General features: G+C 43.8%; 1 protein-coding gene and 2 long non-coding RNA genes across 5 annotated transcripts in view; 2 read left to right on the top strand and 1 right to left on the bottom strand.

Moving 5' to 3' along the window:
* The window catches only part of LOC148970123 (uncharacterized), a 100,298-nt gene that overhangs the window by 36,833 nt on the left and 39,004 nt on the right, over positions 1 to 24,461 (bottom strand). The window lies entirely within an intron of this gene.
* The window catches only part of draxina (dorsal inhibitory axon guidance protein a), a 113,346-nt gene that overhangs the window by 52,358 nt on the left and 36,527 nt on the right, over positions 1 to 24,461 (top strand). For 2 of the 3 annotated variants that reach the window (XM_089125326.1, XM_089125325.1), the window contains exon 3: positions 8,209 to 8,444. In XM_089125326.1, coding sequence (XP_088981452.1) covers positions 8,209 to 8,444 — 236 coding nt within the window. The remainder of the gene's footprint in view (positions 1 to 8,208; positions 8,445 to 24,461) is intronic. The other variant, XM_089125327.1, reaches the window with a different exon arrangement.
* Positions 19,410 to 21,267, top strand: LOC120467198 (uncharacterized). Its single transcript, XR_016148638.1, has 4 exons — positions 19,410 to 19,790; positions 19,917 to 19,985; positions 20,431 to 20,499; positions 20,629 to 21,267. It is a non-coding gene; the product is annotated as an uncharacterized LOC120467198 (long non-coding RNA).

Here is a 24,461-nt window from a genome sequence, read left to right as displayed (position 1 = left end):
CAGCATCAAACTTCTGTCACGCTCACAAACTGACCCCAGGGATCTTTTGAAAAACTTTGAGTTGTTTTATTGACTCCATCATCTTCCACTTATCCGGGGCTGTGTCGCAGGGGCAGCAGTCTAAGCCCAGAGACGCCCAGACTTCTCTCTCCCTAGATACTTCCTCCAGCTCTTCCGGGGGAATACTTAGGCGTTCCCAGGCCAGCCGGGAGACATAATCTCTCCCCGTAATATCTCCTTGTGAAGGCATCCAGGAGGCATCCAGAACAGATGCTCAAGCTACCTCAGCTGGCTCCTCTCAATGCGGAAGAGCAGCAGCTCTACTCTGAGCTCCTCCCGAGTGACTGAGGTCCTCACCCTATCTCTAAGGGAGCGCCCAGCCACCCTGCTGAGAAAGCTCATTTCGTACGCCTGTATCCGGGATCTTTTCCTTTCGGTCATGACCCACAGCTCATGACCATTGGTTGAGAGAAGGAGCGTAGATCGACCTGTAAATCGAGAGTTTCGCTTTACAGCTCAGCTCCTTCTTCACTACAACAGACCGGTACATTGATCGTGTTTCTGCAGAAGCTGCACCGATCTGTCTGTTAATCTCCTTTCCTCACTTGTGAACAAGACCCCAAGATACTTGAACTCTTCCACTTGAGGCCAGAACTCTCCACCTACCTGAAGCAGACAAGCCACCCTTTTCCAACTGAGAACCATGGCCTCGGACTATAGGTGCTTATTCTCATCCCAGCCACTTCACACTCGGCTGAAAACCGTCCCAGAGCACGTTGAAGGTCCTGGTCTGATGAGGCCAACACGACAACATCATCTGCAAAAAGCAGAGACAAAATTGTGTGGTCCCAAAACCCGACACTCTCCGGCCCCTGGCTGAAAATAGATATTCTGTCCATAAAAAATATGAACAGAACCGGTAACAAAGGACAGCCCTTCCAGAGTCCAACATGCACCGGGAACAAGTCTGACTTACTGCCGGCAACGCAAACCAAGCTCCTTCTTAGGTTGCACATGGACCGGACAGCCCTTAGCAGAGGGCCCCATACTCCCAGAGCACCCTCCACAGGATGCCATGAGGGACACAGTCAAATGTCTTCTCCGAATCCACAAAACACATGTGAGAGTCCAGGAGAGTCCAGCTGGTCCATTGTTCTACGACCGGGACGAAAACTACACTGTTCCTCCTGAATCCAAGGTTCCACTGTCAGCAGAATTCTCCTCTCCAGTACACTGGCATAGACATTCTTCGGGAGGCTGAGGAGTGTTATCCCCCTGTAGTTGAAAAAACACTCTCCGGCCCCCCTTCTTGAAAAGAGGGACCACCACCCCAGTCTGCCAGTCCAGATGTACTGTCCCGACCACCATGCGATGCTGCAGAGGCGTGTCAGCCAAGATAGCCCCACAACATCCAGAGACTTAACGTACTCAGGGCGGATCTCATCCACCCCCGGTGCCTTGCCACCGAGAAGCTTTTTCTTAACTACCTTAGGTGATGGTCCACCTCCGAGCCCTCGGCCTCTGCTTCCTCAATGGAAGATGTGTCGGTGGGATTGAGGAGATTCTCGAAGTATTCCTTCCACCATCTGACGATATCCCCAGTTGAGGTCAACAGCTGCCCACCTCCACTTTTTTGTGTTCTGCAGAAAGAAATTCATACAGGTTTGGAAAAAAAATATCCCATTAAAGGGTTAGTGCACCCAAAAATGAAAATTAAGTAATTAATTACTCACCCCCATGCTGTACCAACCCCATTAGACCTTTGTTCATCTTCGGAACACAAATGAAGATATTTTTGATTAAATTTGAGAGGTGGCTCACTGCTATATAGGATGCCTGAGGGATTGAAACTTGACGGCCCAGAAAGTCATTGAAGAGAATGTTTAAATATTCCATGTGACTACAGTGGCTAAACTATATGTTTATCAAGCGACGAGAATACTTTTTGTGCGAAAAAACAAACAAAAATAACGACTTTATTCGACTATTTCTTTTCTTCCTTGTGGGCCTGAGACGAGAGTTTAAGGTTACGGGAAAGATTCATCTTTGCTGAGAAGTTGAAGCCAAAAAATTATTCCATAATTTTGTAATCATTGTCAACGCAGTCTCTTCTGAGGCAGACCATGAGCGGGCTAGCTAACGGCTTATTGGTTCGCTCAGAGAGAATGCACGAACCTATGGGAGAGCGGCGCTGAGTCCGCGGCCAATGAGCGGACGGCGCTCGCTCACTGCGTCACAGCCCGCCAAAAGGGGCGTGGCTACAGTGTATAAAGGTAGCTCTCCCAGGCTCGTTCGTCGATTCTGTCAGCATGAAGCGGAACGCTGGTGGCGCAAGCACGGCCGGGAACGCAATACTCGTTCCCTCATCTAGAGAGAACCGAGGTTACATTAGGTAACCGATTCGTTCTCTTACGAGAGGTTCTCTCATATTGCGTAAGCTAGCTTACGCTACGGGAACACCTGGTCAACGCCGTGCGCGCTAAGTAACCACTAAGCATCCCAGGGGGGGAAAAACACCGGGGGAATCTTTAAGTGGATGAAGATAATAAGGCGGCCAGCATAGCGGCCGTTATCATCTAGTGCAAAACGCCCTAAGGCGGCCGGCGTAGCGGGCCGTGAACGTATAATGCATAAGCACATAGGAGAACACAAGGGGTGAGCCGGTTGTGATGGAACTCCCGATAGTGCGGCTTTCTATAGGAGAGCTGTATAGTAGTAGACCGCCAGAATTTTAGCCTGTAAGGCTGGAACTTCCAAGTTATAAAATCTGACAAAAGTGGAGGGGGAGGCCCATCCCGCAGCCACACAAATGTCGTGAATGGAAAATCCGCAGGACCATGCCCACGATGAGGCCATGCCTCTGGTGGAATGAGCCCTGATGCCCAGAGGGCAAGGCAGGTCTTTAGCGGCATAAGCAGATGCAATCGCGTCTACTATCCACCTGGATAGAGTCTGTTTCGAGGCGGCTAATCCCTTGGTGCGGCTATCGGATGCAGGCAGCGCCGATAGAGAGATCACTTGCGCCCTGAAAGGGGTACCAATCGCTTTCGGAACATAACCGTGTCTAGGTTTCAGAATGACTATGGAGTCATTCGGTCCAAACTCAAGGCACACGGCGCTCGAAGACAGCGCGCGAATGTCCCCCACACGTTTTACTGAGGCGAGTGCCGTCAGAAGAACGGTTTTTAGCAAGAGGTATTTAGCTCCACGGACTCGAGTGGTTCAAACGGTGGGGCTTTCAGAGCTTCTAGAACTATAGAAAGATCCCAGACCGGCACCGTAGGGGGGCGAGGGGGGTTCATCCTTCTGGCTCCCCTGAGGAAGTGGATGATTAGCTCGTCTTTGCCCAAAGACTGGGCACGCTGGGGTTCAACGAACGCCGCAACGGCTGCCACGTAAACCTTAAGAGTGGATGGGGACCTGCCCTTATCCAGGATCTCCTGAAGGAACACGAGCAAAGACGAAACCTCGCACGTCCGTGGGTCCAAGTTTTTGTCGGTGCACCATTTGGAGAACACAGACCATTTTGCAGCATAGAGCTTTCTGGTAGAATCCGCTCTGGCATGTTTGATCGTGTTCAGAACCCCTTCTGGCAATTCGACACGTAGTCGTTGGTCACCCATGCATGAAGCGCCCAGCGCTGTGGATGGGGATGCCAGATCGAGCCGCGGGCTTGAGTGAGGAGATCTGCTCTGATTGGAATGGGCCACGGGGCTGTCTGTGACAGCCGCGTAAGCTCCGGGAACCAAATCTGATTCTCCCAGCGCGGGGCTATGAGGAGCACCGAGTGGCGTGAGTCCCTGATTCTCTGAATGACCTGCGGTAGCAGAGAAATCGGGGGAAAAGCATAGAGCGGGTGGCGGGGCCAATCCTGGACTAACGCATCCTCGCTCTTTGAGAAGAATATTGGGCAGTGAGCGTTCTCTTCTGACGCGAAAAGATCTATCTACGCTCTGCCGAATAGGCACCACAGCGTTTGGACTGTTTGAGTGTGCAGGGACCATTGACGGTTGATGTATGATACCTCAGCCATATTTTCTGAGCGAATCAGGACGTGGTGACCATGTATGCGCGGGAGGAAAAACAGCAGCGCGTTCTCGACCGCGATCATTTCCAGACAGTTTATGTGTAGGGAACTCTCGTGGCTCGACCACTGGCCGGCGGCCGGTGAGCCCTCGGGTGGGAATCTGCTAGAATCAGCCAGTCGTCCAGATAATTCAGAATGCGCAGCCCCTGACTTCGCAGGGGAGCGAGCGCTGTATCCATGCACTTCGTGAACGTACGGGCTGCTAAGGATAGGCCGAAAGGGAGAACGGCATATTGGTAAACTTGACCCTCGAAGGCGAAACGTAGGAATGGCCTGTGATGAGGGTTTATCTGGATCTGAAAATAGGCGTCTTTCAGGTCTAGAAAGATGAACCAGTCCCCCTGGCGGACGTGCGCGAGGAGTTTCTTGACTGTGAGCATTTTGAACGGTCTCTTCATGAGCGCTTTGTTCAAAGCCCTGAGATCTAAGATCGGCCTGAGGCCACCGTCTTTCTTGGGAACCAGAAAATAACGGCCGTAAAACCCCGACTCGGTCATAGATGGCGGGACTCTCTCTATAGCGCCCTTCTGCAGTAGCTTGGCTATTTCTAAGCGAAGCGTGTTCATAGCAGCCGTGCTCACATTGGATTCGAGCCGCACGCGCGAGCGTGGTGGGCGGCGACGAAACTGTAATCAATAGCCATTCTTTATTATGCTTAAAACCCACGGGGAGATGCTGGGGATGGCTTCCCACGCTTCGCAGCATGCGGCTAGCGGTTGAATGGCGATTTCGCCCTGATTGCTGCACATAGCGGGCTGGACACTGGGTGTGGGCGCGCTTATAATGCGGTTGGCAACGGGACTCACACTCAGAGAGGAGTTTATGGGCCGTGTGACAGAGCGGGCAGAGGGGGGACACGCGCACGGGCTCATGGGCGTGTTTATGTTCTCTGCTACTGGAGCGGATAGTGCTAGCTCCGTGAGAATGGGCTCTGTGTGAGACCCGGGGCATATGGTGCTTGTGTGTATACGTGAACACATGCTTGTGGGCACATTTTTTACACTTGAGGCTTTTATGCTCTTTTTGTGAACTCTCTGGGTAGCCGTGAAAACGGCTTTTAGTCGCTCGCAAGCGGGCAGGGGAACCGGCTTGATTGTGGCGGTGAACTCTACTGTAGTCGGCGGTGAGACGGGGACTAACAGTGGGCGAAGCTTTGACGGCGGTCCGGCCGCAGCGGGAGAGAGCCGCCTTTTTCTCAGCTGTGCTAGGCAGACTTCTGTTGATCGGGCTTCAGCGCGATCTTGGGTCGAGGCCCCGGGGAGGAGGCTGTCTGCGGCGGCTGTCAGAGCGAGAGCGAGGGCGGCCGCCCTGTCTACGCTGGGGCTGCTGAGCTTGCTCCGATCGACGACCAATCCTCGCTGTCAGAAGCGTGCAGCGAACAGGAGTCCTTTTCATCCGCGGTGTCGTCGGAGGCGACAGAGCGGCCACTCGGTGGCAACTGTATGTCCGGCTGGGGCGGAGAGGGAGAGCGGTCGGTGGGCGGCGGCCCGCATGGATCCGCAGGGGGCTCCAGCGGCCTCTGGGAGCGGCGTTTCTTCTTCCGCGGCGAAGTGAGAGGCGGCGCGGGAGCGGTTTTGACCGCCTGCAGTCGAGCCCGCAGGGAGGACAGAGGCAGGTCCTCGCAGTGGTCACATCCTCCGTTGGCGAGGGCGAGCTCTGCGTGATCCACTCCGAGACAGAGAACGCAGATGGGGTTGCGGTCTCCTTCCTCGAGTGAAGAGCGGCATGAGCCGCAGGAAATTCGAGGCATCTTGAAAAAGACGCTCGGCTCTTTTGTGAAGGAATAAAGGATACGCGTCGGATGGCGCTAGCTTGCTGGGCGGCTGAAGGTGGCAGACGGCCGGCTTCCTCAGACTCCGGAGCTCGCTAGAAGGTGCCCTCTCGACGACTGCGGCTTCTTCCCAGGACAGCGGATGCGTGTAGCTCGCTGAATGATGAAGAATCGACGAACGAGCCTGGGAGAGCTACCTTTATACACTGTAGCCACGCCCCTTTTGGCGGGCTGTGACGCAGTGAGCGAGCGCCGTCCGCTCATTGGCCGCGGACTCAGCGCCGCTCTCCCATAGGATCGTGCATTCTCTCTGAGCGAACCAATGAGCCGCTAGCTAGCCCGCTCATGGTCTGCCTCAGAAGAGACTGCGTTGACAATGATTACAAAATTATGGAATAATTTTTTGGCTTCAACTTCTCAGCAAAGATGAATCTTTCCCATAGCGTAAGCTAGCTTACGCAATACGAGAGAACCTCTCGTAAGAGAACCCAGCATTTATTTGAAATAGAAATATTGTGTAACATTATAAATGTCTTCATTGTCCCTTTTGATCAATTTAATGCATCCTTGCTGAATAAAAGCATTCTACGCGCAAAAGCAAAACGCTTTTGCTTCTACGCTTTTTTTAAAAGCAAAAAAAAACAACAAAAAACTGTTTTCAGCAATGATAATAATAATAAGGAATGTTTGTAATAAGGAACACTGCAACCTGATGAAGACGAATGCAAATACAAAAAAACGTGTGCAACTATAAAAACGCGTGCAAATACAAAAAAACATCTGCAAATTAAGAAAAACATCTTCATCAGTTCCACAACACACGTGTGCTCCAAGTACTCACAACACCACCAAATACAGAAACGCGCTGCAAATAACACGGTCCACAACGGAAATGTTTCCGGGGAACCAAATAATTGATGGACCCAACTGGGACTTGTTTATTGCTCGTGAGCTTCCCTATGCCCTACTCCCTTCAAAGGGCAGACGGCAAAGCTCTTCAAGCAAAGCTTCTTCTAGATCTTTTTTATTTTTATTTATTTAGTTTAGTTTTCAGATCATTGTTCTTTTCTCATTTGTATTGTGATGACATTGAACATATTGTTAACACATGTTTTATAATGTACACAAGTTGTATGTCATAATAATTTGAATCTCTGTGTTTTGCGGGGAAAAGTCAAAAGAAATTAAATAAAACAAAGTAGAATTTTGAGTAAGCAAGGAGTATAGACGAACTACAAAAAAATATAACAGTATAATATTATTTATATATACAATATTATTTTAATAGTATAGTTTATTTATAAAAAAAAAAAATATAGGCTTTGACTTCTTGTCAATAAAGGTTTTTTGCTGTAACGCTGCCTTCACACTGGCAGTTGAAATCAGCTCCGTAATACGCAATACGTTCCCAACGGACGTCGTACTACACAGTGAAAAGCGTCGGACGCGGGTAGAACAAAAATGGCGGAGAGATTAAAGTTTGATTGTGTCAGTTCTGTATGATCTCTCTGATTAGGGTTATGCTGCGTGAGGAAAGTTGCTCAGGACGTTGACATGTCAGGTCGGCTAAAAAATGTGATATAGTGGTCAATAGTTCAATGTCTACCTTCAATTTAATTGTATTAACTGCCCTTATAAACGTTAGAAAGTCATGAAAATAAAAAATGACATCACAAATTATCGTTATAAAATCAATATTTATTTTATTAAAAGTTAATAATTCAGGTTTGTTTATCAGTACCATAGCAACGCTCAACTTCCGCTGGAATTGTCGGATAGGAACCGTCCGTAGCTTTTCGCAAGAGTTCAAATTTTTGAACGCATCCGGATGACCAACGGACACGATTTTCTTCGCACCGCACTCGGTCGGACCCGTTTCGGACCCATTCGCATGCGGTCTGCGAATCTCCATAGGAAATGAATGACTTCCGGTCGTTTCGCAGCCGCATCGGAGCTGATTTCAACTGCCAGTGTGAAGGCGGCGTAAGCACGTCCTGTGGTTCCAGTCGGGTCCGTCACTTATTTGGTTCCCCGGAAACATTTCCGTTGTGGACCGTGTTATTTGCAGCGCGTTTCTGTATTTGGTGGTGTTGTGAACGTTTGCAGCGCGTTTCTGTATTTGGTTGTGTTGTGAGTACTTGGAGCACACGTGTGTTGTGGAACTGATGAAGATGTTTTTCTTAATTTGCGGATGTCTTTTTGTATTTACACGCGTTTTTATAGTTGCAAACGTTTTTTTGTATTTGCATTCGTCTTCATCAGGTTGCAGCGCGGTGAGCTCTCTCGGCCACCGTATTAAATGCTAATTTGATTAAAAACCAACCATAGTTTCTCTCTCTTTTTCTCTTAGGGGATCTCTATGACCCTGAACCAGAATTAGACTCCTTGTTGAAGGACATGAATGCATTTGAGGATGGTCTTTACACCTCCTCTCCCAATTACGACAATGCACCACTCACTGAAGATCCCTCCCGTCTCTCCCCCATTTTGGTAACCACGGCAATCGACGAGCATCCCCCAACACTGCCCCCAGCCTCCACCAAACCCCAGGTACCCTGGCGAGCAGAAGCGTCCTTGAATATGAAGGTCTGTTGTGTTGTTCAGACTCTTTAGTTTTCTAAGATATATATTATTGTATTATATATTATTATTCCTCTCATATACTCTGAGGATTGCCAACAAAATTTGCTGAAGCCTTTTTGCATTGTTTGGGGGAAAAAGATTTTTTTATTTAAGACCTTGGTTAAACACCTCACCAGCAACCTTATGTTATTGTAAAAAATATAGCTGCTTGGACATTTTGAGTCTTTTTCCACTCTGTCATTTTGTTGTTAGATCCCAAAATGAACATCCTCATATGAACTGCACGCCATGGCAGATATACAGTAGATAGTGAAATGCTGTTTGGAGCCAGTAGTGGAGGTACTTGTCATCCTAGTGGTGTATGGTGCTTCATCACACATATTTATTTACCTGTGCTTCTGTGCTGTGCTTATTACAGAGTGCCGCCTAGGGCTGGATTGTACACAAGTAAAATTACACTAGGGAGAAGATGGAGGATGCGAGCTGTCAACAGAGCGAGTGAGGGGTGAGATGTTGCTTGCCCATCCTCCTGCTCCTCTTTCTCACAGCCATCTGTTCTGCTCCGTTCTTCTCCCTAGATATATTTTTACCACTCCCTGTATTTATTCAAATTCCCTTGAGAGGCATCACTAGGCCTGGATACTGATATTAATAAAAACTAAATTTGCATTTCCCCATTGAAATGCAAATGCTTACAAAGCAGTAAAAACATCATGTTTTTAATAATACAATCAAAAAAATAAAATGAAAGCTGGCGAATGTGATACAAAGAGATCTGGGCTTAGCTTACATTAGCATCTGTGGGTGGGCCATCATGCCAATTTCAGCATAAGCTGATTGTGGTGTACATTCTAGGCCCTCTCATACACCTGGCGCAATGCAGTGGCAGGTGTGACACAAGTTTTTTTTTTTTTCGCCAGTTTCAGCCCGACACTTTGTTATCATTTTCATTATCATTTCCTGCGCCACGTTGGCACATTGCTATTGAGGCAACTGAAATAGACTATTATTTTGTAATTTAAAGAACGCATTATTCTTGTACGCCTAAAGCCAGGTGCACAATGCGCTTGCACTCTGCTTATTACACACAGAGGGTCACGCAGCAGCACACAAACATGCCAAATATTGAAAATAAAAGGATTACAATGTAAAATATTATTATTGTGTACATATGGTAGATATGGTGTAATCCGGCTTGTCCTGTAGATGGTTTGCTTGTGCGCTTTAACCTCGTGCATGAGCAGATCCGTTTCCTCTCTGCAGAAGTGTTCAGTCTTTCTGCTTGCAAGTTCTGCCATGTAAGTAGCGAATCCACCATGACACGAGAGCGTGGCTTTTAAATGTAATGGGAGATGAGACTTAGATTTTTTTTTTTTGCACGTTATGCCCAATACACACCCACAACCATGTGTCGGGTGCACTGACCATTTTTCAAAACGCAAAACGCAAGTATCTGAGTTTTTTCAGAACTACGTCCCCTCTGGCGACAAGCGAAACTGCGTGCGCGCTCACACACACATACACGCACGTTTGCACGCGAGCTGCTCATAACCAAAGGAGCATCAGCCGCACACTGTGCGGCACATATCTTTTGTTACAGTCATAATGAGGTTATACAGTTATAAATCTGCAGGTCATTTAAAATATATGAAAGGAAAGGCATTCGAGTACACACTTATGTATGTGTGAGGGGAAAACAGGGGTAGTAGAAAACGTCGGTTTTTGTTTCCATCTATCTCCATATTGAACTGTTTTATGTGCTTACTGTATCCACGCATGATTGTATAATTATGGAAACACGTTCATGAACAATATAAGTTATTACTTTGTATAGGACCCGTTTGAGCCCTAGAGCAGACCGGAGATCTCTCCATTTGTTAAAAGCCTTCCCGATGTTGACTCTCGTCTTATTCCGACGACTGGCACTGGACTGACAGAAGTTGTATTTTCTTTGTCTCACGTGGAGTTTGCGTTGGGGTTTGGAATGAACTACAAGCCGGTCTCTTTGGGGCTGTTTACACCTGGCCACAATGCGTTTTCTCAGATCGGATATCTGATTTATCAAAACGATTCCATTACACCTGGTCACATAAATGTGTTTTTGCAAAACGGATATAATCTGATCTTCAATTCCCACGCTATATAGGCTACAGAATTCATGAAGTGCACGTCACCGAAAGCAACAGATAGTCTATGAGCTGCATTTTATTAATCATTGGCTAATTTCAAAATCAGCAAAGACAGCAATAAGAGAGAGCGGCAACAGCCCTGGTTGCCTGGTAAGATCATTTTATTTCTTTACTTTTAATGAAGATGGTAGTGTCGTCTGCGACTTACTTTCACTTTGATTTGCGATAGATTGCGGCACGCTGGCTTAATGAATAGACACTCAGCTGCTCATCTGAGGTGATGCGCGTCATCATATATGACTAAAATAACATGACATAACCTATAGCCTGCTTTCAACAACCAGATGCATTTACACTTGTCCAGTTTTGTCTGGAATACGGCCCAGACCACGTCCTCAAGTGATTTGAGCGATCGGATTCAAATCCGCCTCGAATGCGTTTCGGAGGGCAACCTGGTCTTTTCACGATCTAATAGCTATCCGATCACAGAAAACGCATGAAGTGACCAGGTGTAGGCTAAACAGCTTCTTTGAATCCATTTTCTACTTTTGTGGAAAGTTGACTAAAGTTGTGTCGCTCGAGTTGTCTTCTCTGATATGGAGAATGGCGGTGAATACACTACCTGCAAGACATAGGCACATAGCCAGGCAAGCGTGAACGCGCATGACGTCACGGCCAGTCTCAGATTCGAGCCTGAATCCCTCTTATTTATTTTACTGTACAGGATTATAGAGGCGATCTCAGTGATCAGAGAAGGGCTCATTCAGCCCATCAGGCGATTGTTTAAGCATGTATGGGTTAGAAAATGGCTATTTTTAACATGAAATGTTGAGAGTCAGACTTAATTAATTGCAGAAGATAGAGAAGAAGAAAAAGAAATTAAACAAGTATTTCATTGTAATCTCAATAATATTAATGTCACCACTAGGCTTCTTTGGACTGTCTGTTTGTTTTGATTTGCCTCGTGTGTTCCTCGTCTGAGTTTCCCACCATCAATCTGTTTCCATGGACATGGATCACCTCCATCACAGCTGCCTGTCATTTTGTAACCATCTTCACTGTGAATTTAAGTTCCTGCCTGTCTTCACTTCAGTGTCCGGTTTTGTTCGTGTTTATTATAAGGCATTTTATAAAGGAATATACTTTGCACAGATTATGTATGACTGTCACTTATCACTTATGTATGATTTATAAGCTTGTGTACCCATTGGACGCAGGGGCGTAGAAGCCATTATAAAAGTGGAGGTGGGGGTGGGGTTGACCCAACAAAAGCTGTTTGGTGATGTGATCCAAAGGTCAGTCCTTCCAGAAAAATGCTGAGTTTTTTTGTGATTGTTGCGGGCAAAAATCCTTGATTATGCGGCAAGTTTTCTTAATAAATACGATGGAATATGCAACGAAATTGCGTGAACTTGCAAAAACTGCGGTTTGTTGAAAAAGATAGATAAAGTGATTCCCCAACACCCTGTTCTCACTAAGCTATTACCTTAATGTAAAGAGTCATTTCTTATTACTTCCTATGATAAGCAAACATACTACATCACAGAAAGTGCTGGAATTTTTCTGTTTTATTTCAGACTTTAATAAACACATGGCTCAAATTTAAAAAAACTGATGAGTCAAACAATTTCTGTAGCTTTACAAAATGAATATGCTACAACTTCTGGGAAAATGAATAAATAAAATATATTTAAAAAAGTTTCCTGTTTTACAGCTTTTTGATGATGTTTACATCGTGTAATTACGTCACTGCATAATGTTCCCATGGCAACAGGGGGAAATGACTGCTCTTGTGTAAAGTAAACACAACATTTTTCTGCTAAGATATGACTTTTTTCCCTAATAATTTACTCACTCCAATGCTATCCAAAATATCCATATGTATCTTTCCTCAGTGGAAGAGATAATTATTTTTTTGAGGAAATCATTTCTGGATTTTTCTTCTAATAATGGACAATGGACACCAACGTTTTGAAGTCCAAATCAATGCAGTTTCAAAGGTCTTTGAAGTGCTTCAACTGATTGCAGCTGAGGAAAAGGTTCTTATCTAGCAAAATGATAGTGGCACGGACACATCCACACCAGCTTCAGGCTAAACACAACATTTTTCTGCTAAGATATGACTTTTTTGCAACGAAAATGCGAGGATTATGAAATCATACAAGCCCTGATATTTTGCGCGGAAATCTGCAATTTATGCGGCAAACAAAAGTGCGGCATATTTGAAATAATGCCCCCACATTAATATGCAGACTTTGGCTGCAAGGCTGAAAGGTGATGTTTATAATAAATTCTAGATGGAATAGCAATTGGCAATTTACAGTTGTGGCAATTTTCGGAATATGCCATGATAGCTTACAGCAACCTACTTTATGCTGTAAACTGTGGACTGTGGACATCTATACTTTATTTTTATGAAATAAAGATATTTTGTGATTTACAATATATCAGTTAAACTACATTTGAACAATAACTTTTATCTTACTTCTTAACAGTTGGACCAAAAAAAAGTGTTCAATGAGTATGCAGATTACATCTAGCCTACAGTAATTTTACAAACAGATATTTTATAAAAATCAATGAAACCTAAATCAATGTATTCAGTTTTGGACACCAATTTAACATTGACATTAGATGTTGAATTTACATTAAATTTTGGTCACCCGACGTCGCAAACAAAATTTAACCAATTATCAACGTCTTATGACATTGTGTGCCTGGTGGGAATAATCTGTTATGTCTCATTAACAGACGCTTTTACAAGTTGGAGAGCATTTAACACACACTCGGCACAATCCGGCGCGACGTGATGAGGTCCAAACGGGTTACACATCTTACTGCGTTAGGTTAAATCATAATAACAAGGACACTCTACGTGTGATTCATGTCATCGCAACATACTGTAACACATTATACTTACAGTGTGTGTTTGGAAAAAAATTATGTAATCGTCCTCTGCTTTTTTTCTGGGGTGCCAAACAGCAAAGTGATTAAATGAACATGAAAATTCGTAAGAGCAACAAGAGATTTGAGGCTTATGGCTGAATGTTAGTTCACTCAAGTCTAAGTAACAAATCAGAGAACAAATGCGGGGGACAGAATCACCTGTTTCTAAAAGTGCGGGGGACGTGTCCTCCCCGGTTGCTACGCCCCTGATTGGACCTCAATTTAAAAACTCAGTAAAAAATATCATATTTATCCTTTAAATTTTTTAAGGTTATCATAGTCATCTTTTCCATTCACATATTTGTTATCATTTCTTTCAACTAACATTCTATATTTGGTGCACAAATACTTCCAAGTTTAATTTTTGAACTAATGTAGCATCTAAACCAATCAGACACACACAAATTATTATTTATATTTAGTGAAAAATCTGCCAAAACCAATATCACAACAAACTGTGTGGGTACATGTGTGTGAACCATTTTCCAAAAACTGGAACTAGCATCCCAAATAAGCTAACACACAGGCAGAACCAGGTGTCTGGTTACAGGACACCGGAAGACTGATAAGACTGGAATTTACAGAGGTTGTGACTCTCACGTAAAGGATTAGTTCATGTAAGGCAGTGTATTGCCTTGTCCACTAGGTGTCCCCATAATACTATTATGTTAAAACTGATGCGAGTGCCTTTAGCGCTATGTGTGCCTCTTGAGATACCGTAGCGTGATACGTGAGTGGTGCGTCATATTTTCCTCAGTTCATGTTTTCAACGTTATAGGTAAGCCACGTTAATGGTAGTGGGGAAAAAGAATGTAAAATATATTTGTTGTTATCGCACAAAAGTTCAGTTTATTGAGATATTTTGTGTTGTAAACGGTTAAAGACCTAAATGCAGAGAGTTAAAAAATTTTTAGTTTTTTCCTATAGAATGTGATTGATGTATTGTGGCTAACGCAAAGCTTTGTGTGATGATATGAGCAGCATGAGCATGTTGTTGAATTGCACGTGCATTGAAATGTACTTTGCTAGTTTAAAACTTAAGCTCAGTTCATGTTTTCAACGTTATAGACGCTGTGCTGTGAAAATAAACGGTCAAGCCACGATCCCGAATCCTTCCGTGTCGCTTTCTACCACCACCCACGATCATCCATAACACAACGCAGAGCAGTAGAGGCGGTGCTAGAGGCCAGTGAGCGCGCGGAGAGAGAGAAAGAGGGTTATATCTTTGGTGCCGTGACCCGGATGAGAGTGAGGTTTAGGGGGGTGAGTGTAACGGAGGCCAGCTAGTAGTTGCTGTGCGAGTAAACCTCACTCTCCGATCTCAATAGGCGCTCTAGCGACAGACGCTAGAGGCTGCAGTCTTTAGCCTCCTTGCTAGAGCGTCCGACTCTCACGCCGGAGATCCGGGTTCGAGGCCCGCTCGGAGCGGGGCGAGTAGGACCCGGGTGTGAGGGGTTACATTCACTTATAAATGAAAATTTCCTAATAATTTACTCACTCCAATGCTATCCAAAATATCCATATTTATCTTTCCTCAGTGGAAGAGATAATTATTTTTTTGAGGAAATCATTTCTGGATTTTTCTTCTAATAATGGACAATGGACACCAAAGTTTTGAAGTCCAAATCAATGCAGTTTCAAAGGTCTTTGAAGTGCTTCAACTGATTGCAGCTGAGGAAAAGGTTCTTATCTAGCAAAATGATAGTGGCACAGACACACCCACACCAGCTTCAGCTCCAGACACCTTCACTCCGCCCACTCGATCTGCTTCACCGGAATTCTAATCATCATCACCTGTCACCACCTCCCGCCTTCATCAATCATCCAATCTACCGTCACTATTTAAGTCACCCCAGTTCACTCAGTCAGTGTCTGGTCTCGTCTATACGCTAGACAAACGGACTCCAGCTTACCTGATTCCTCACCTACCTGATACTTACCTGCTTGAAGTCTCATCCAGCATTCCGGTCCAGATCCCATCTTCCTGCTCCCGTTCTCAGTCGGTCTTCAGTTCTGGTCATCCTGCATCAAGATAAGAGACTCTGTTTATTAACTGTTCATCCTGATATGCAAATCTCTGGCTACCGTTACTCACCTGGTTTTACTGATACATCTGTTTCAATAAACTCACTGAACTTACCCATCTGTGTCTTCCGGATTTGTGACAGAAGACCAGACCAACAAGATGCAAACACAGCCAACCACAACCGCTACTTCAACCCTACCGTCAACGCCAGCTATACCACGGATCGTCTCATCCACCCCCGCTACTTCCACCACGCCAGTTTCTTCGTCTGCCTCTGTCAGTCCCATGGCCCAGCCAGCGCCCTTCTCAGGCGAGGAGGGGGAGTGCAACTAGGGCTGTCGCGGTTATGGAATTTCCCTTGCGGTAATGTTGAGTGGCTCAATAGCGCGATATGCGGTATTACCGCCATTTATTTATTTATTTATTTAATTAATTATATGTTTTTGTTGCTATATAAATAATGTTTACGATGTGGACAAAAACGAGGACATTTTCAGTAACCAATGTAACCGAAACTAAACAGCGTCTACATATATGCGCATTGAAAGACTTTCACTCAGCGCGCATATTGTTATGACAACGGACTTTGAGCGAATCATTGAACCGTTCATTCAACGAACACGTTTAAAAAAGCTGATTCAACAAGATGTTATTTATTTTTAACTTTGAGATTCAACTTTTCAAGGCTCAGCGGAGCAGCAATGCGTCGCATAGGCAATGCTGAAGCTGATGCTTCACTTATTAGAGACCCATTGATTCAATGCGTGACTCACTGATTTTATTTCGGCTTCCTTGTGTTGTGGGATGCTGACCAGAGCTGCTGCTGACGTGGATTTATGGGAAAATACCCGTGAAGAGAACGTTAAAATGATGATTCGACAAATTTTTCGCTTCCCTTTGACACAAGCTTTTCACGACTTCAGAGACAGACGCAGGTAATTGCACGCGCAGCGCGTGACGCGCTCTGCCGATCTCTTTCATTCACTGTCTATGTGAAGCCTGTAGGCTACACATCACCATGATAAACAGTCTTGTTATCGTTATGAACTTGTTTAACATTCAATACACATGCATTAAGTTCAAAACAAGAAGGGTATAGCCTTATAAAAAAAAAAAACGTGAATATCGCGGTTGCTGCGGTTACGTGCTATCCTCTGCGGTTGACTTGTCAGAAGCGCGGTACTACAATATTGCGGTTACCGCGACAGCCCTAAGTGCAACGGATTTATGTTACAGTGTGAGCTGTACATGGAGATGAATTCACATCAATTTCCAACGGAAGGATCTAAGGTAGCGCTTATCATTTCCCTGCTCAGTGGACGAGCCCTTCGCTGGGCCCACGCTCTTTGGAAGGACAATGGTTCGGTAGTTCAGACTTTTTCCGCCTTCTCAGCCCATTTTCTAGAAGTTTTCTCTCAGTCTAACAATACTATCTCCATACAAGATCAACTGTTCTGGTTAAGATAGGGAAATTCATCAGTTTCTACATATCGTCGCTGTCGGGCGGAAACCTCGTATGTCCAAATTTGGTCAATTTCATATTTTTTCACAAATCGATGCTATTGGTCAGTCTCCACGTGGGTCTGTTATTTTTACAAATTATTACCCAATCGAAAGTGTTGAAAATAGCTTGTGAGCAAACCTCTTAACTCCATTGGACACTTCAACTGTCTGTCAAACCTCGTAACTCCACCCCTTCTTCACTTGGCGCCACCGCACTGCCTGGGAGCTTCGTGGCATTTTTTCCCCTCAAGATTGGAAGTCGCTGAGCAACACGTCCTCTGAGGTAAATGTCCTTATTCATGATTTAGTTATATGAATTGTATAATAACAGTTTATATATTATATAACAGTTTTATCTCGATCGAAGTAATGGTAGTGCAAGTGTAATGTAGTCTAATTATGTTGATTTCTGAGGATGCTAGATTTTTCTTTCTGCTATGTCTTGCATTAGACGGTAAGTTAGCTAAGTTAACTTATCATGTTGATTGAAGTCTTCCATGGTTTTGTTTCTGACGAGGAAATTTAATTTAAACCGCAAAAATTGCCTGTCGTTGACTTAGTTAGCTGCTATGTAACGTTATTGGTTTTGTCATCATTTTAGCTGCTAGGTGAGATAGGCAGCTAGCGTGATTTTCGTGGGGCTTAAAGGAACACTCCGACTTTTTGGGACTTTAGCCTATTCACCTTACCCCCCAGAGTTAGATAAGTCCATACATACCTTTTTCATCTCCGTGCGTGCTATAAGTCTGTTTGACGCACCCACCGCTAGCCTAGCTTAGCACAAAGACTGGATGTGACTGGTTGCAGCTTTCATACTGATCCAAATGAGTGGCAAAATAACGCAAACGTTTTCCTATTTACATGTTGTGATTTGTATAGTCACATAATGTACAAATAACAAAGTCAAATGAGACACAGACATCTTTTAACCGTATAAAACCTGGGAACTATTCTCTGAAGGCGAAGCACTGCTACTTTGACGGCGTAATAACCGCATCACCGGAGACACGCCGTGGTGAGGAGCGGAGAGTTCGCTCGGTGTTTGGGTAATAGAGTCAGCAATTTATAAATAGTAAAAGCGTAGTTTAGAGTCATGGGTTTTCGCTCTATTGTAAATAGCTGCGACTGTAAACAGGGGAGGTAACCATGTTTCACAGAATTCCAACTAAATATGCTGACTGGATGAAGAAATGGCTAACTTACTCTGGATATTTATCCAAACACACCTAAGATTATCAAGGGACATTATGTTTGCTCGGTACATTTCAATGAGGACGACTATTTTGAAAAAATGGAATTTGCCACACGGACCATAATGTGCTGAAGGATACGGCCATCCCATCGATAGCACAGACAGGACAAGTGGATCACCTGCGGCTGAGGTAAGTGTTCCGTTATGTTTTTAGATGACCTACTGTAACAGTGCCTTTAGCCAGATCTAATGTAACGTTAGTGACACTATTATATGATTAGGGTATGAATATGTTTTTATCTTGATGCGGTGCGGACGCGCTTGGGGAAAATAAACTAGCGCGTTCACCGCGTTGAACTTGCACCCTGCGCGCGGCGCGCCTAGCCTAAATTTGAAAACCATGGAAATAACGAACTTGAGCGTGCAAAAGGGTACGATAGGCTGTGAGTTCATTGTGCAAAAACAATTTGTGCTATTACTTTCCCCTTATTCTATCCTATAGTAATGCAATACTGTATATTATATAGGCTACTGTTGAATACATTTGGTTCAGCTAATAAATTGCATTTAATATATATTGATTCCTGTAATAATAATTATTTATTCATGTGATATTTATAAATCTGGGTGCGTTTTTGGTTGGAAATCAATGAAACATGGTACTGTATTACCTGGTCTCCCCTGTTTATTGTTACAGCTCATACAATAAAGCAAACACCCATGATAAACTATGCTTTTCTATCTAACGTTAGTAATTGCTGACTCTTTATTCCAACGCTGAGCGAAGCGAACTCTCTGCTCCTCGTCACGGTGCGTCTCAGGTGATTGTTATCACTCTGCCCAAGTAGCAGTGCTTCCCCTTCAGAAAATATAGTATTTATACGGTCAAAAGATGTCTGTGTCTCATATGGCCTTGATATTTGCACACTCTGTGACTATACAAACCACAACATGTAAATAGGAAAACGTTTGCGTTATTTTGTCACTCATTTGGATTAGTATGAAAGCTGCAACCATTCACATCCAGTCTTTGTGCTAAGCTAGGCTAGCGGTGGGTGCGTCAAACAGACTTATAGCACGCACGGAGATGAAAAAGCTATGTATGGACTTATCTAACTCTGGGGGGTAAGGTGAATAGGCTAAAGTCCCAAAAAGTCGGAGTGTTCCTTTAAATAAAAATTTCTTGACCCCTGCTAACGCTAGTTCTGGCACTCATCTGAGGAACAACATAATAATTTAATGTGCTATGTCAGGATTGTAGCTTACAATTTCAAGGCATTCCGTCATGTTCATCACTTTAAGCAAGCTAGCTGGCCTCTTGCCTTGTTATCATACGTAAACATGCCATATAACTTAGTGAAACGATCATTTGACCTTTATTTATTTTATTTTTTGCAGCAACCATGTCTGTGTCCTTAAAGGAGCTCTGTCAGATGGTCAATGTGTCATATGATCAGGCAAGGGCCCTAATAGACCGCGAGACCTCTGATGGAGATAGTGTAACGTTGAGAGAGAGGAAGCAACAGTGGTGGAGGATACAGTGGTGCATGCTGGTAGAGTGAATTTCTGAGAGATAATCATGATTTCACATGCCAAAATGAATGAGTTTTAATGCAGATGTATTTCACAACAATAGAAATAAAAAAAAATCAGACTAATTGTACGATGTGTTTGAAAAGATTTATCTGGTGGTCTGGAGGAAGAGGAGGCCTCACTGCTGGCTCCAGACCAGGTGCAGTTTGACACGGGTAGGTTTGATGCTTTTCTACATTTTGCTTTTCTGCTTTCTGCTTTCTGCTTTTCTACATGGATTTCACAACAATAGAGGTAACACTTTACAATAAAGTTAATTAGTTAACATTAGTTAATGTATTAACTAACATGAACTAATCATAAGCAATACATTTGTTACTGTATTTGTTCATCTTTGTTAACGTTAGTTAATAAAAATACAGCTGTTCATTGTTTGTTCATGTTATTTCATGGTGCATTAACTAATGTTAACAAGATTTAAATAAAATATTAGTAAATGTTGAAATTAACATTAACAAAGATCAATAAATGCTGTATATGTGCAATTCATATTAACTAATGTAGTTAACTAATGTTAACTAACTGACCTTATTGTAAAGTGTTACCACAATGTAAAAAAAAAAAAAAAAATCACACTAGTTGTACGATGTGTTTGAAAAGATTTCTCTGGTGGTCTGGAGGAAGAGGAGGCCTCACTGCTGGCTCCAGAGCAGGTGCAGATTGACACGGGTAGGTTTGATCCTTTTCTACATTTTCTCATTAAATTGGATAAGGTCCTTCAACTATAGCCCTCACTGTTGACAGTTTATAAAGATGTAACTCATTCATGCACGTTTGGTTTGTGTGTGTATTTTGAAGTTTTCCATGGTGCAGGCGATGAGGACTCGGATGCACAGCATTCATGCTCAGATGCTAAGGAAGACGCACCTCCAAGGAAAAGACTGTGAGCTTACAGATCTTACAGTGATTATGTTGTTGTGTTATATTTTGTGCTATTAGGTACAACAACAATGGAACGATGGACTTCAAAATCAACCACTCAGATGACTGGAATTCACATCCACGTCACCAACTCCGAAACTCCACCTCAGACAGCCACCCCACTCTATTCAGACCGCCTGAAGATCACAGAGCTGAAATTCAAACACCTCCAAGACCTGAAGGAAGTCATCCCAAAGGACTTTCACAGCTTTTATGACAATTTACTTCACTAGCTTAATATAGGATGCAGTATTAAAGGAGAACTGGCAAAATGAACCTGGGGTTTAATAACACATTGATACCGAGTCGACCGTTCTCTGGGATTTGTTTTCATGATAATCGAATGTAAAGAGTTGTATCTCTAAAAACTGCTTTTCTTTGGATAACTCTGTCTCTGTCTGTTTTTTAGGTAATAACGAGTGAAAATAGTTAGGTTAGATACATTTGAGTAGGCCTGTTTTGTTAAAAATCGAAAGCTGTAATGCTTAGGTGCAGAAGGAAGCCCGTAAGCCACAAAGGTAAGTTTGCGTGCAGATTAGGCTCATTTCCGCCTATTAGACCGCCTAGTCAGCTCGTTTTTTGTGTGTATTGCATCACTTTTAGCTCATAAACTTTTAAAATAGAGTTTATGAAGATATGTAACCACAACCATAAGCTTAGATTAGCTCTTAAAACCTTGTCTCGTCAAAAGGCTCAACGTGACCGCGGACTTAAATGAACTCTGCTGGTAGCAGCAAGTCTGCGTCGTTCCATTCTTATCAATGACAGCGAGTCTCGTATCTCCCTGCTCCCAAGTCATAAACCTCGGATCTCCGATTAAACTTGATTTTGGGGAAATGTTGTGTTAATGTTGGTACACAACTGTATATAACAGCAATATAAGGTATAATACCAACTTTAACGATACAATGTTTAATAACTCAAATACGCAGTTTTGTTTATTTCCTGAAAAATTATGGTTTTGGAGATGCGAGGATTCCGTCCGACAGCGACGATATGCTCTACAATTTCGCACTCTAGCGGCCACCGTAGGATAGAGCGAGACGGCGTTAATTACTATCTACCGACATGGTCGAAATCCAAGCTCCAAGCTTGACCTCCGGAGCGCCTACAATTTGATCAGGATCCGTAAAGGTGACGAGTGGAAAACCGCTTTCATTACACCAGCAGGACACTATGGTACTACTAATGTGCGTCCTCTCAGCCACTCTCGAAAGCAAACAAACATATTGTTGTGCGGTGCTTTCTCTACTAATGCAGCATTTAGTCAACAAATTCATCAGTTTATAATGATATGACAAAATTTCCTGTGTACATACCTTTTCGCTGTCCGTGCTTTAGCACGCGCATCAGATGTCAGCGATCTCGCATCCAATCAATGCAACCTTCAATGTTTGAAGGCTAGTCCATTCAAGATGGCGGTGGGTGAGACAGGTGTGCTTTCCGCTCTCCTATTGTATTCTCTATTATCAAGCCTTTGTGTAAATCAAACTGAAAACATTGAAGTTAATCTTAAGAGAAAAAATATTTCCTCCCAATGCCAAGGAGTTCAAATTTATATCAGTATGAGTTCAAAAACAACGGGCACAGGCTACAAACATTTCGGCTTGGAAGAGGTGTAATTCATGCTTGCGTTTGGGCTAAGTCTCCTCATATTGGGCAAAGGCGAAAACCCCGAGCCATGAGAAAACGCCAAAATAACAATGGTTTGATAATCTTGCTCTACTTATTGCTATCTGGCGATATACACCAATGCCCTGGTCCAGAGACTGCACTCGGAGAAAACCTCCCAAAAAAGGTACAAACAGGGGAAGCGATTAGCCACCTAACGTTACCACTTGTTGCGGTCGAGGATGTGGACCTGGGGGACGGGCTGTCTTTGGGTCTGATGGATGCGTCGTCCGGTGTGGTTTGCGATGCGGCTGGCGGATGCTAGCGACCGTGGCGGGAGATGCCTGGTGCGAGCGCGGCTGTGGACGCGGGGGCCGGCAGATGCCGAGTGCCGGGACGGATGGGTGTGCAGCTGCGGTGTGCTGCTGAGGCTGTGGTGCCCAGCGCCGGTGGATGCCGGGCACCGAAGGAGACGAGGACGGGTCGGCTGCGGTCAGCGGAGTCTCTGACGCCTGGAGGACGTGCAGCACTGACGGGTCTGTTGCCTGGGGGGGGGAGAGGAGGCGGCCTGGGGGGGGGAGAGGAGGCGGACACTCGCTATGTTTGTCTGGAGACACCGGGAGTATCGGCTGTAGATCCGCTGCCGAAGGCCATTACCGTGAGAAGTAACAACTTGGTCTTCACTGAGGAACTACTATCCGTTTTTGCATCGAAGAGCCTTCATTGTTTTCATTTAAACATTCGCAGCTTACTGCCAAAGATTACGGAGGTACGTGACCTGGCCAGGAAAATCAATGCAAGTATACTATGTTTTTCGGAAACATGGTTAGATTCTTATATCACTGACTCCGAAGTTGAAATTGAAAACTTTGTAATCATCCGTAAAGACCGGAATAGACAAGGGGGCGGGGTTTGTATATATGTGAGGTCTGATATTGATTTCAATCTAAGACGGGACTTAGATATTGTAAATCTTGAAGCTGTGTGGATTGATATTTTATTTCCAAAAAGCAAACCAATTTTGTGTGGTGTTGCTTACAGACCGATTTTATCAAAACCTTGGAATGTGTTAGTGCAGGCTGTCATAATTTTTTTAACCAGGAAGTCATCTTAATGGCAGATAATAATATTGATGTTTTAAATACAGAAGGTCCATTATATAATGGCTTTTGTGATTTTCTGAAAATGCATGGTCTAACCCAATTAATTAGTGTTCCAACCAGAATAACTGAGAATAGCCAAACTGCTATTGACCACATCATTGTATCTGAAACAAGTAAAATTTTACAAAGTGGGGTCATTGTCTATGGAATTAGTGACCATTTTTTAACTTATTGTACCAGGAAAGTTAAAAGGGCTCAGATTAAATGTCACAAATCTGTTAAGAGTATAAGTTTAAAAGGGTATACTGTTGATAACTTTCAAGACATACTAAATAGTATCAACTGGACGGAAATTACTAATATATGTGATGATTTAGCATGGAACTATCTTATCAAGAATTTCTAAGAAAATGGATTGAAAGCGATTCCATCAAAAGAGACTAGAATTAAACAAAGATCACAGCCTTGGATAAATGATGATATTTTGGACACTATTCACTTAAGGGATAAAATATTAAGTGAGTTTAAAAGATCCAAACTACCTGCTCTTTTTAAGGAATATAAGGTTCTTAGAAATAAGGTTCAGCGAATGGTGGATGAGGCGAAAAGGGATTTTTTTAAAGTCTAAAATTGAGGAGCATAAAAAGGATCCCAAGAAATTGTGGGAAACTCTTAGGCCTTTGGGGACAAAAGAGAACCCTAAGCAAAAACAAGGTAAAATAGGCCTAGATATAAATGGATCTCTATTGTATGACAAAAAGTGGTGGCAGATACTTTTAATAATTTTTTCACAACAATTGCAAGTAATCTGGTACAGAAGCTTCCTTCTGTGTCAGGTGTTTTTAGTGACCCACAGAGGGTACACAAGTTTTATGAAGAGTCCAGTCAAATACTTTTCATTTTAAAAAAGTGACAGAGGAGATGGTACTCAAAAAACGAATCGGTTACCTAACGTAACCTCGGTTCCCTTTCGTAGTCACTTCGAGTTACGTCAGA

The sequence above is a fragment of the Pimephales promelas genome, chromosome 21 (genome assembly GCF_988280905.1).
Source record: "Pimephales promelas chromosome 21, fPimPro1.hap1.1, whole genome shotgun sequence".
Lineage (NCBI taxonomy): Eukaryota > Metazoa > Chordata > Actinopteri > Cypriniformes > Leuciscidae > Pimephales > Pimephales promelas.
This window is presented reverse-complemented; position numbering and strand designations above follow the sequence as displayed.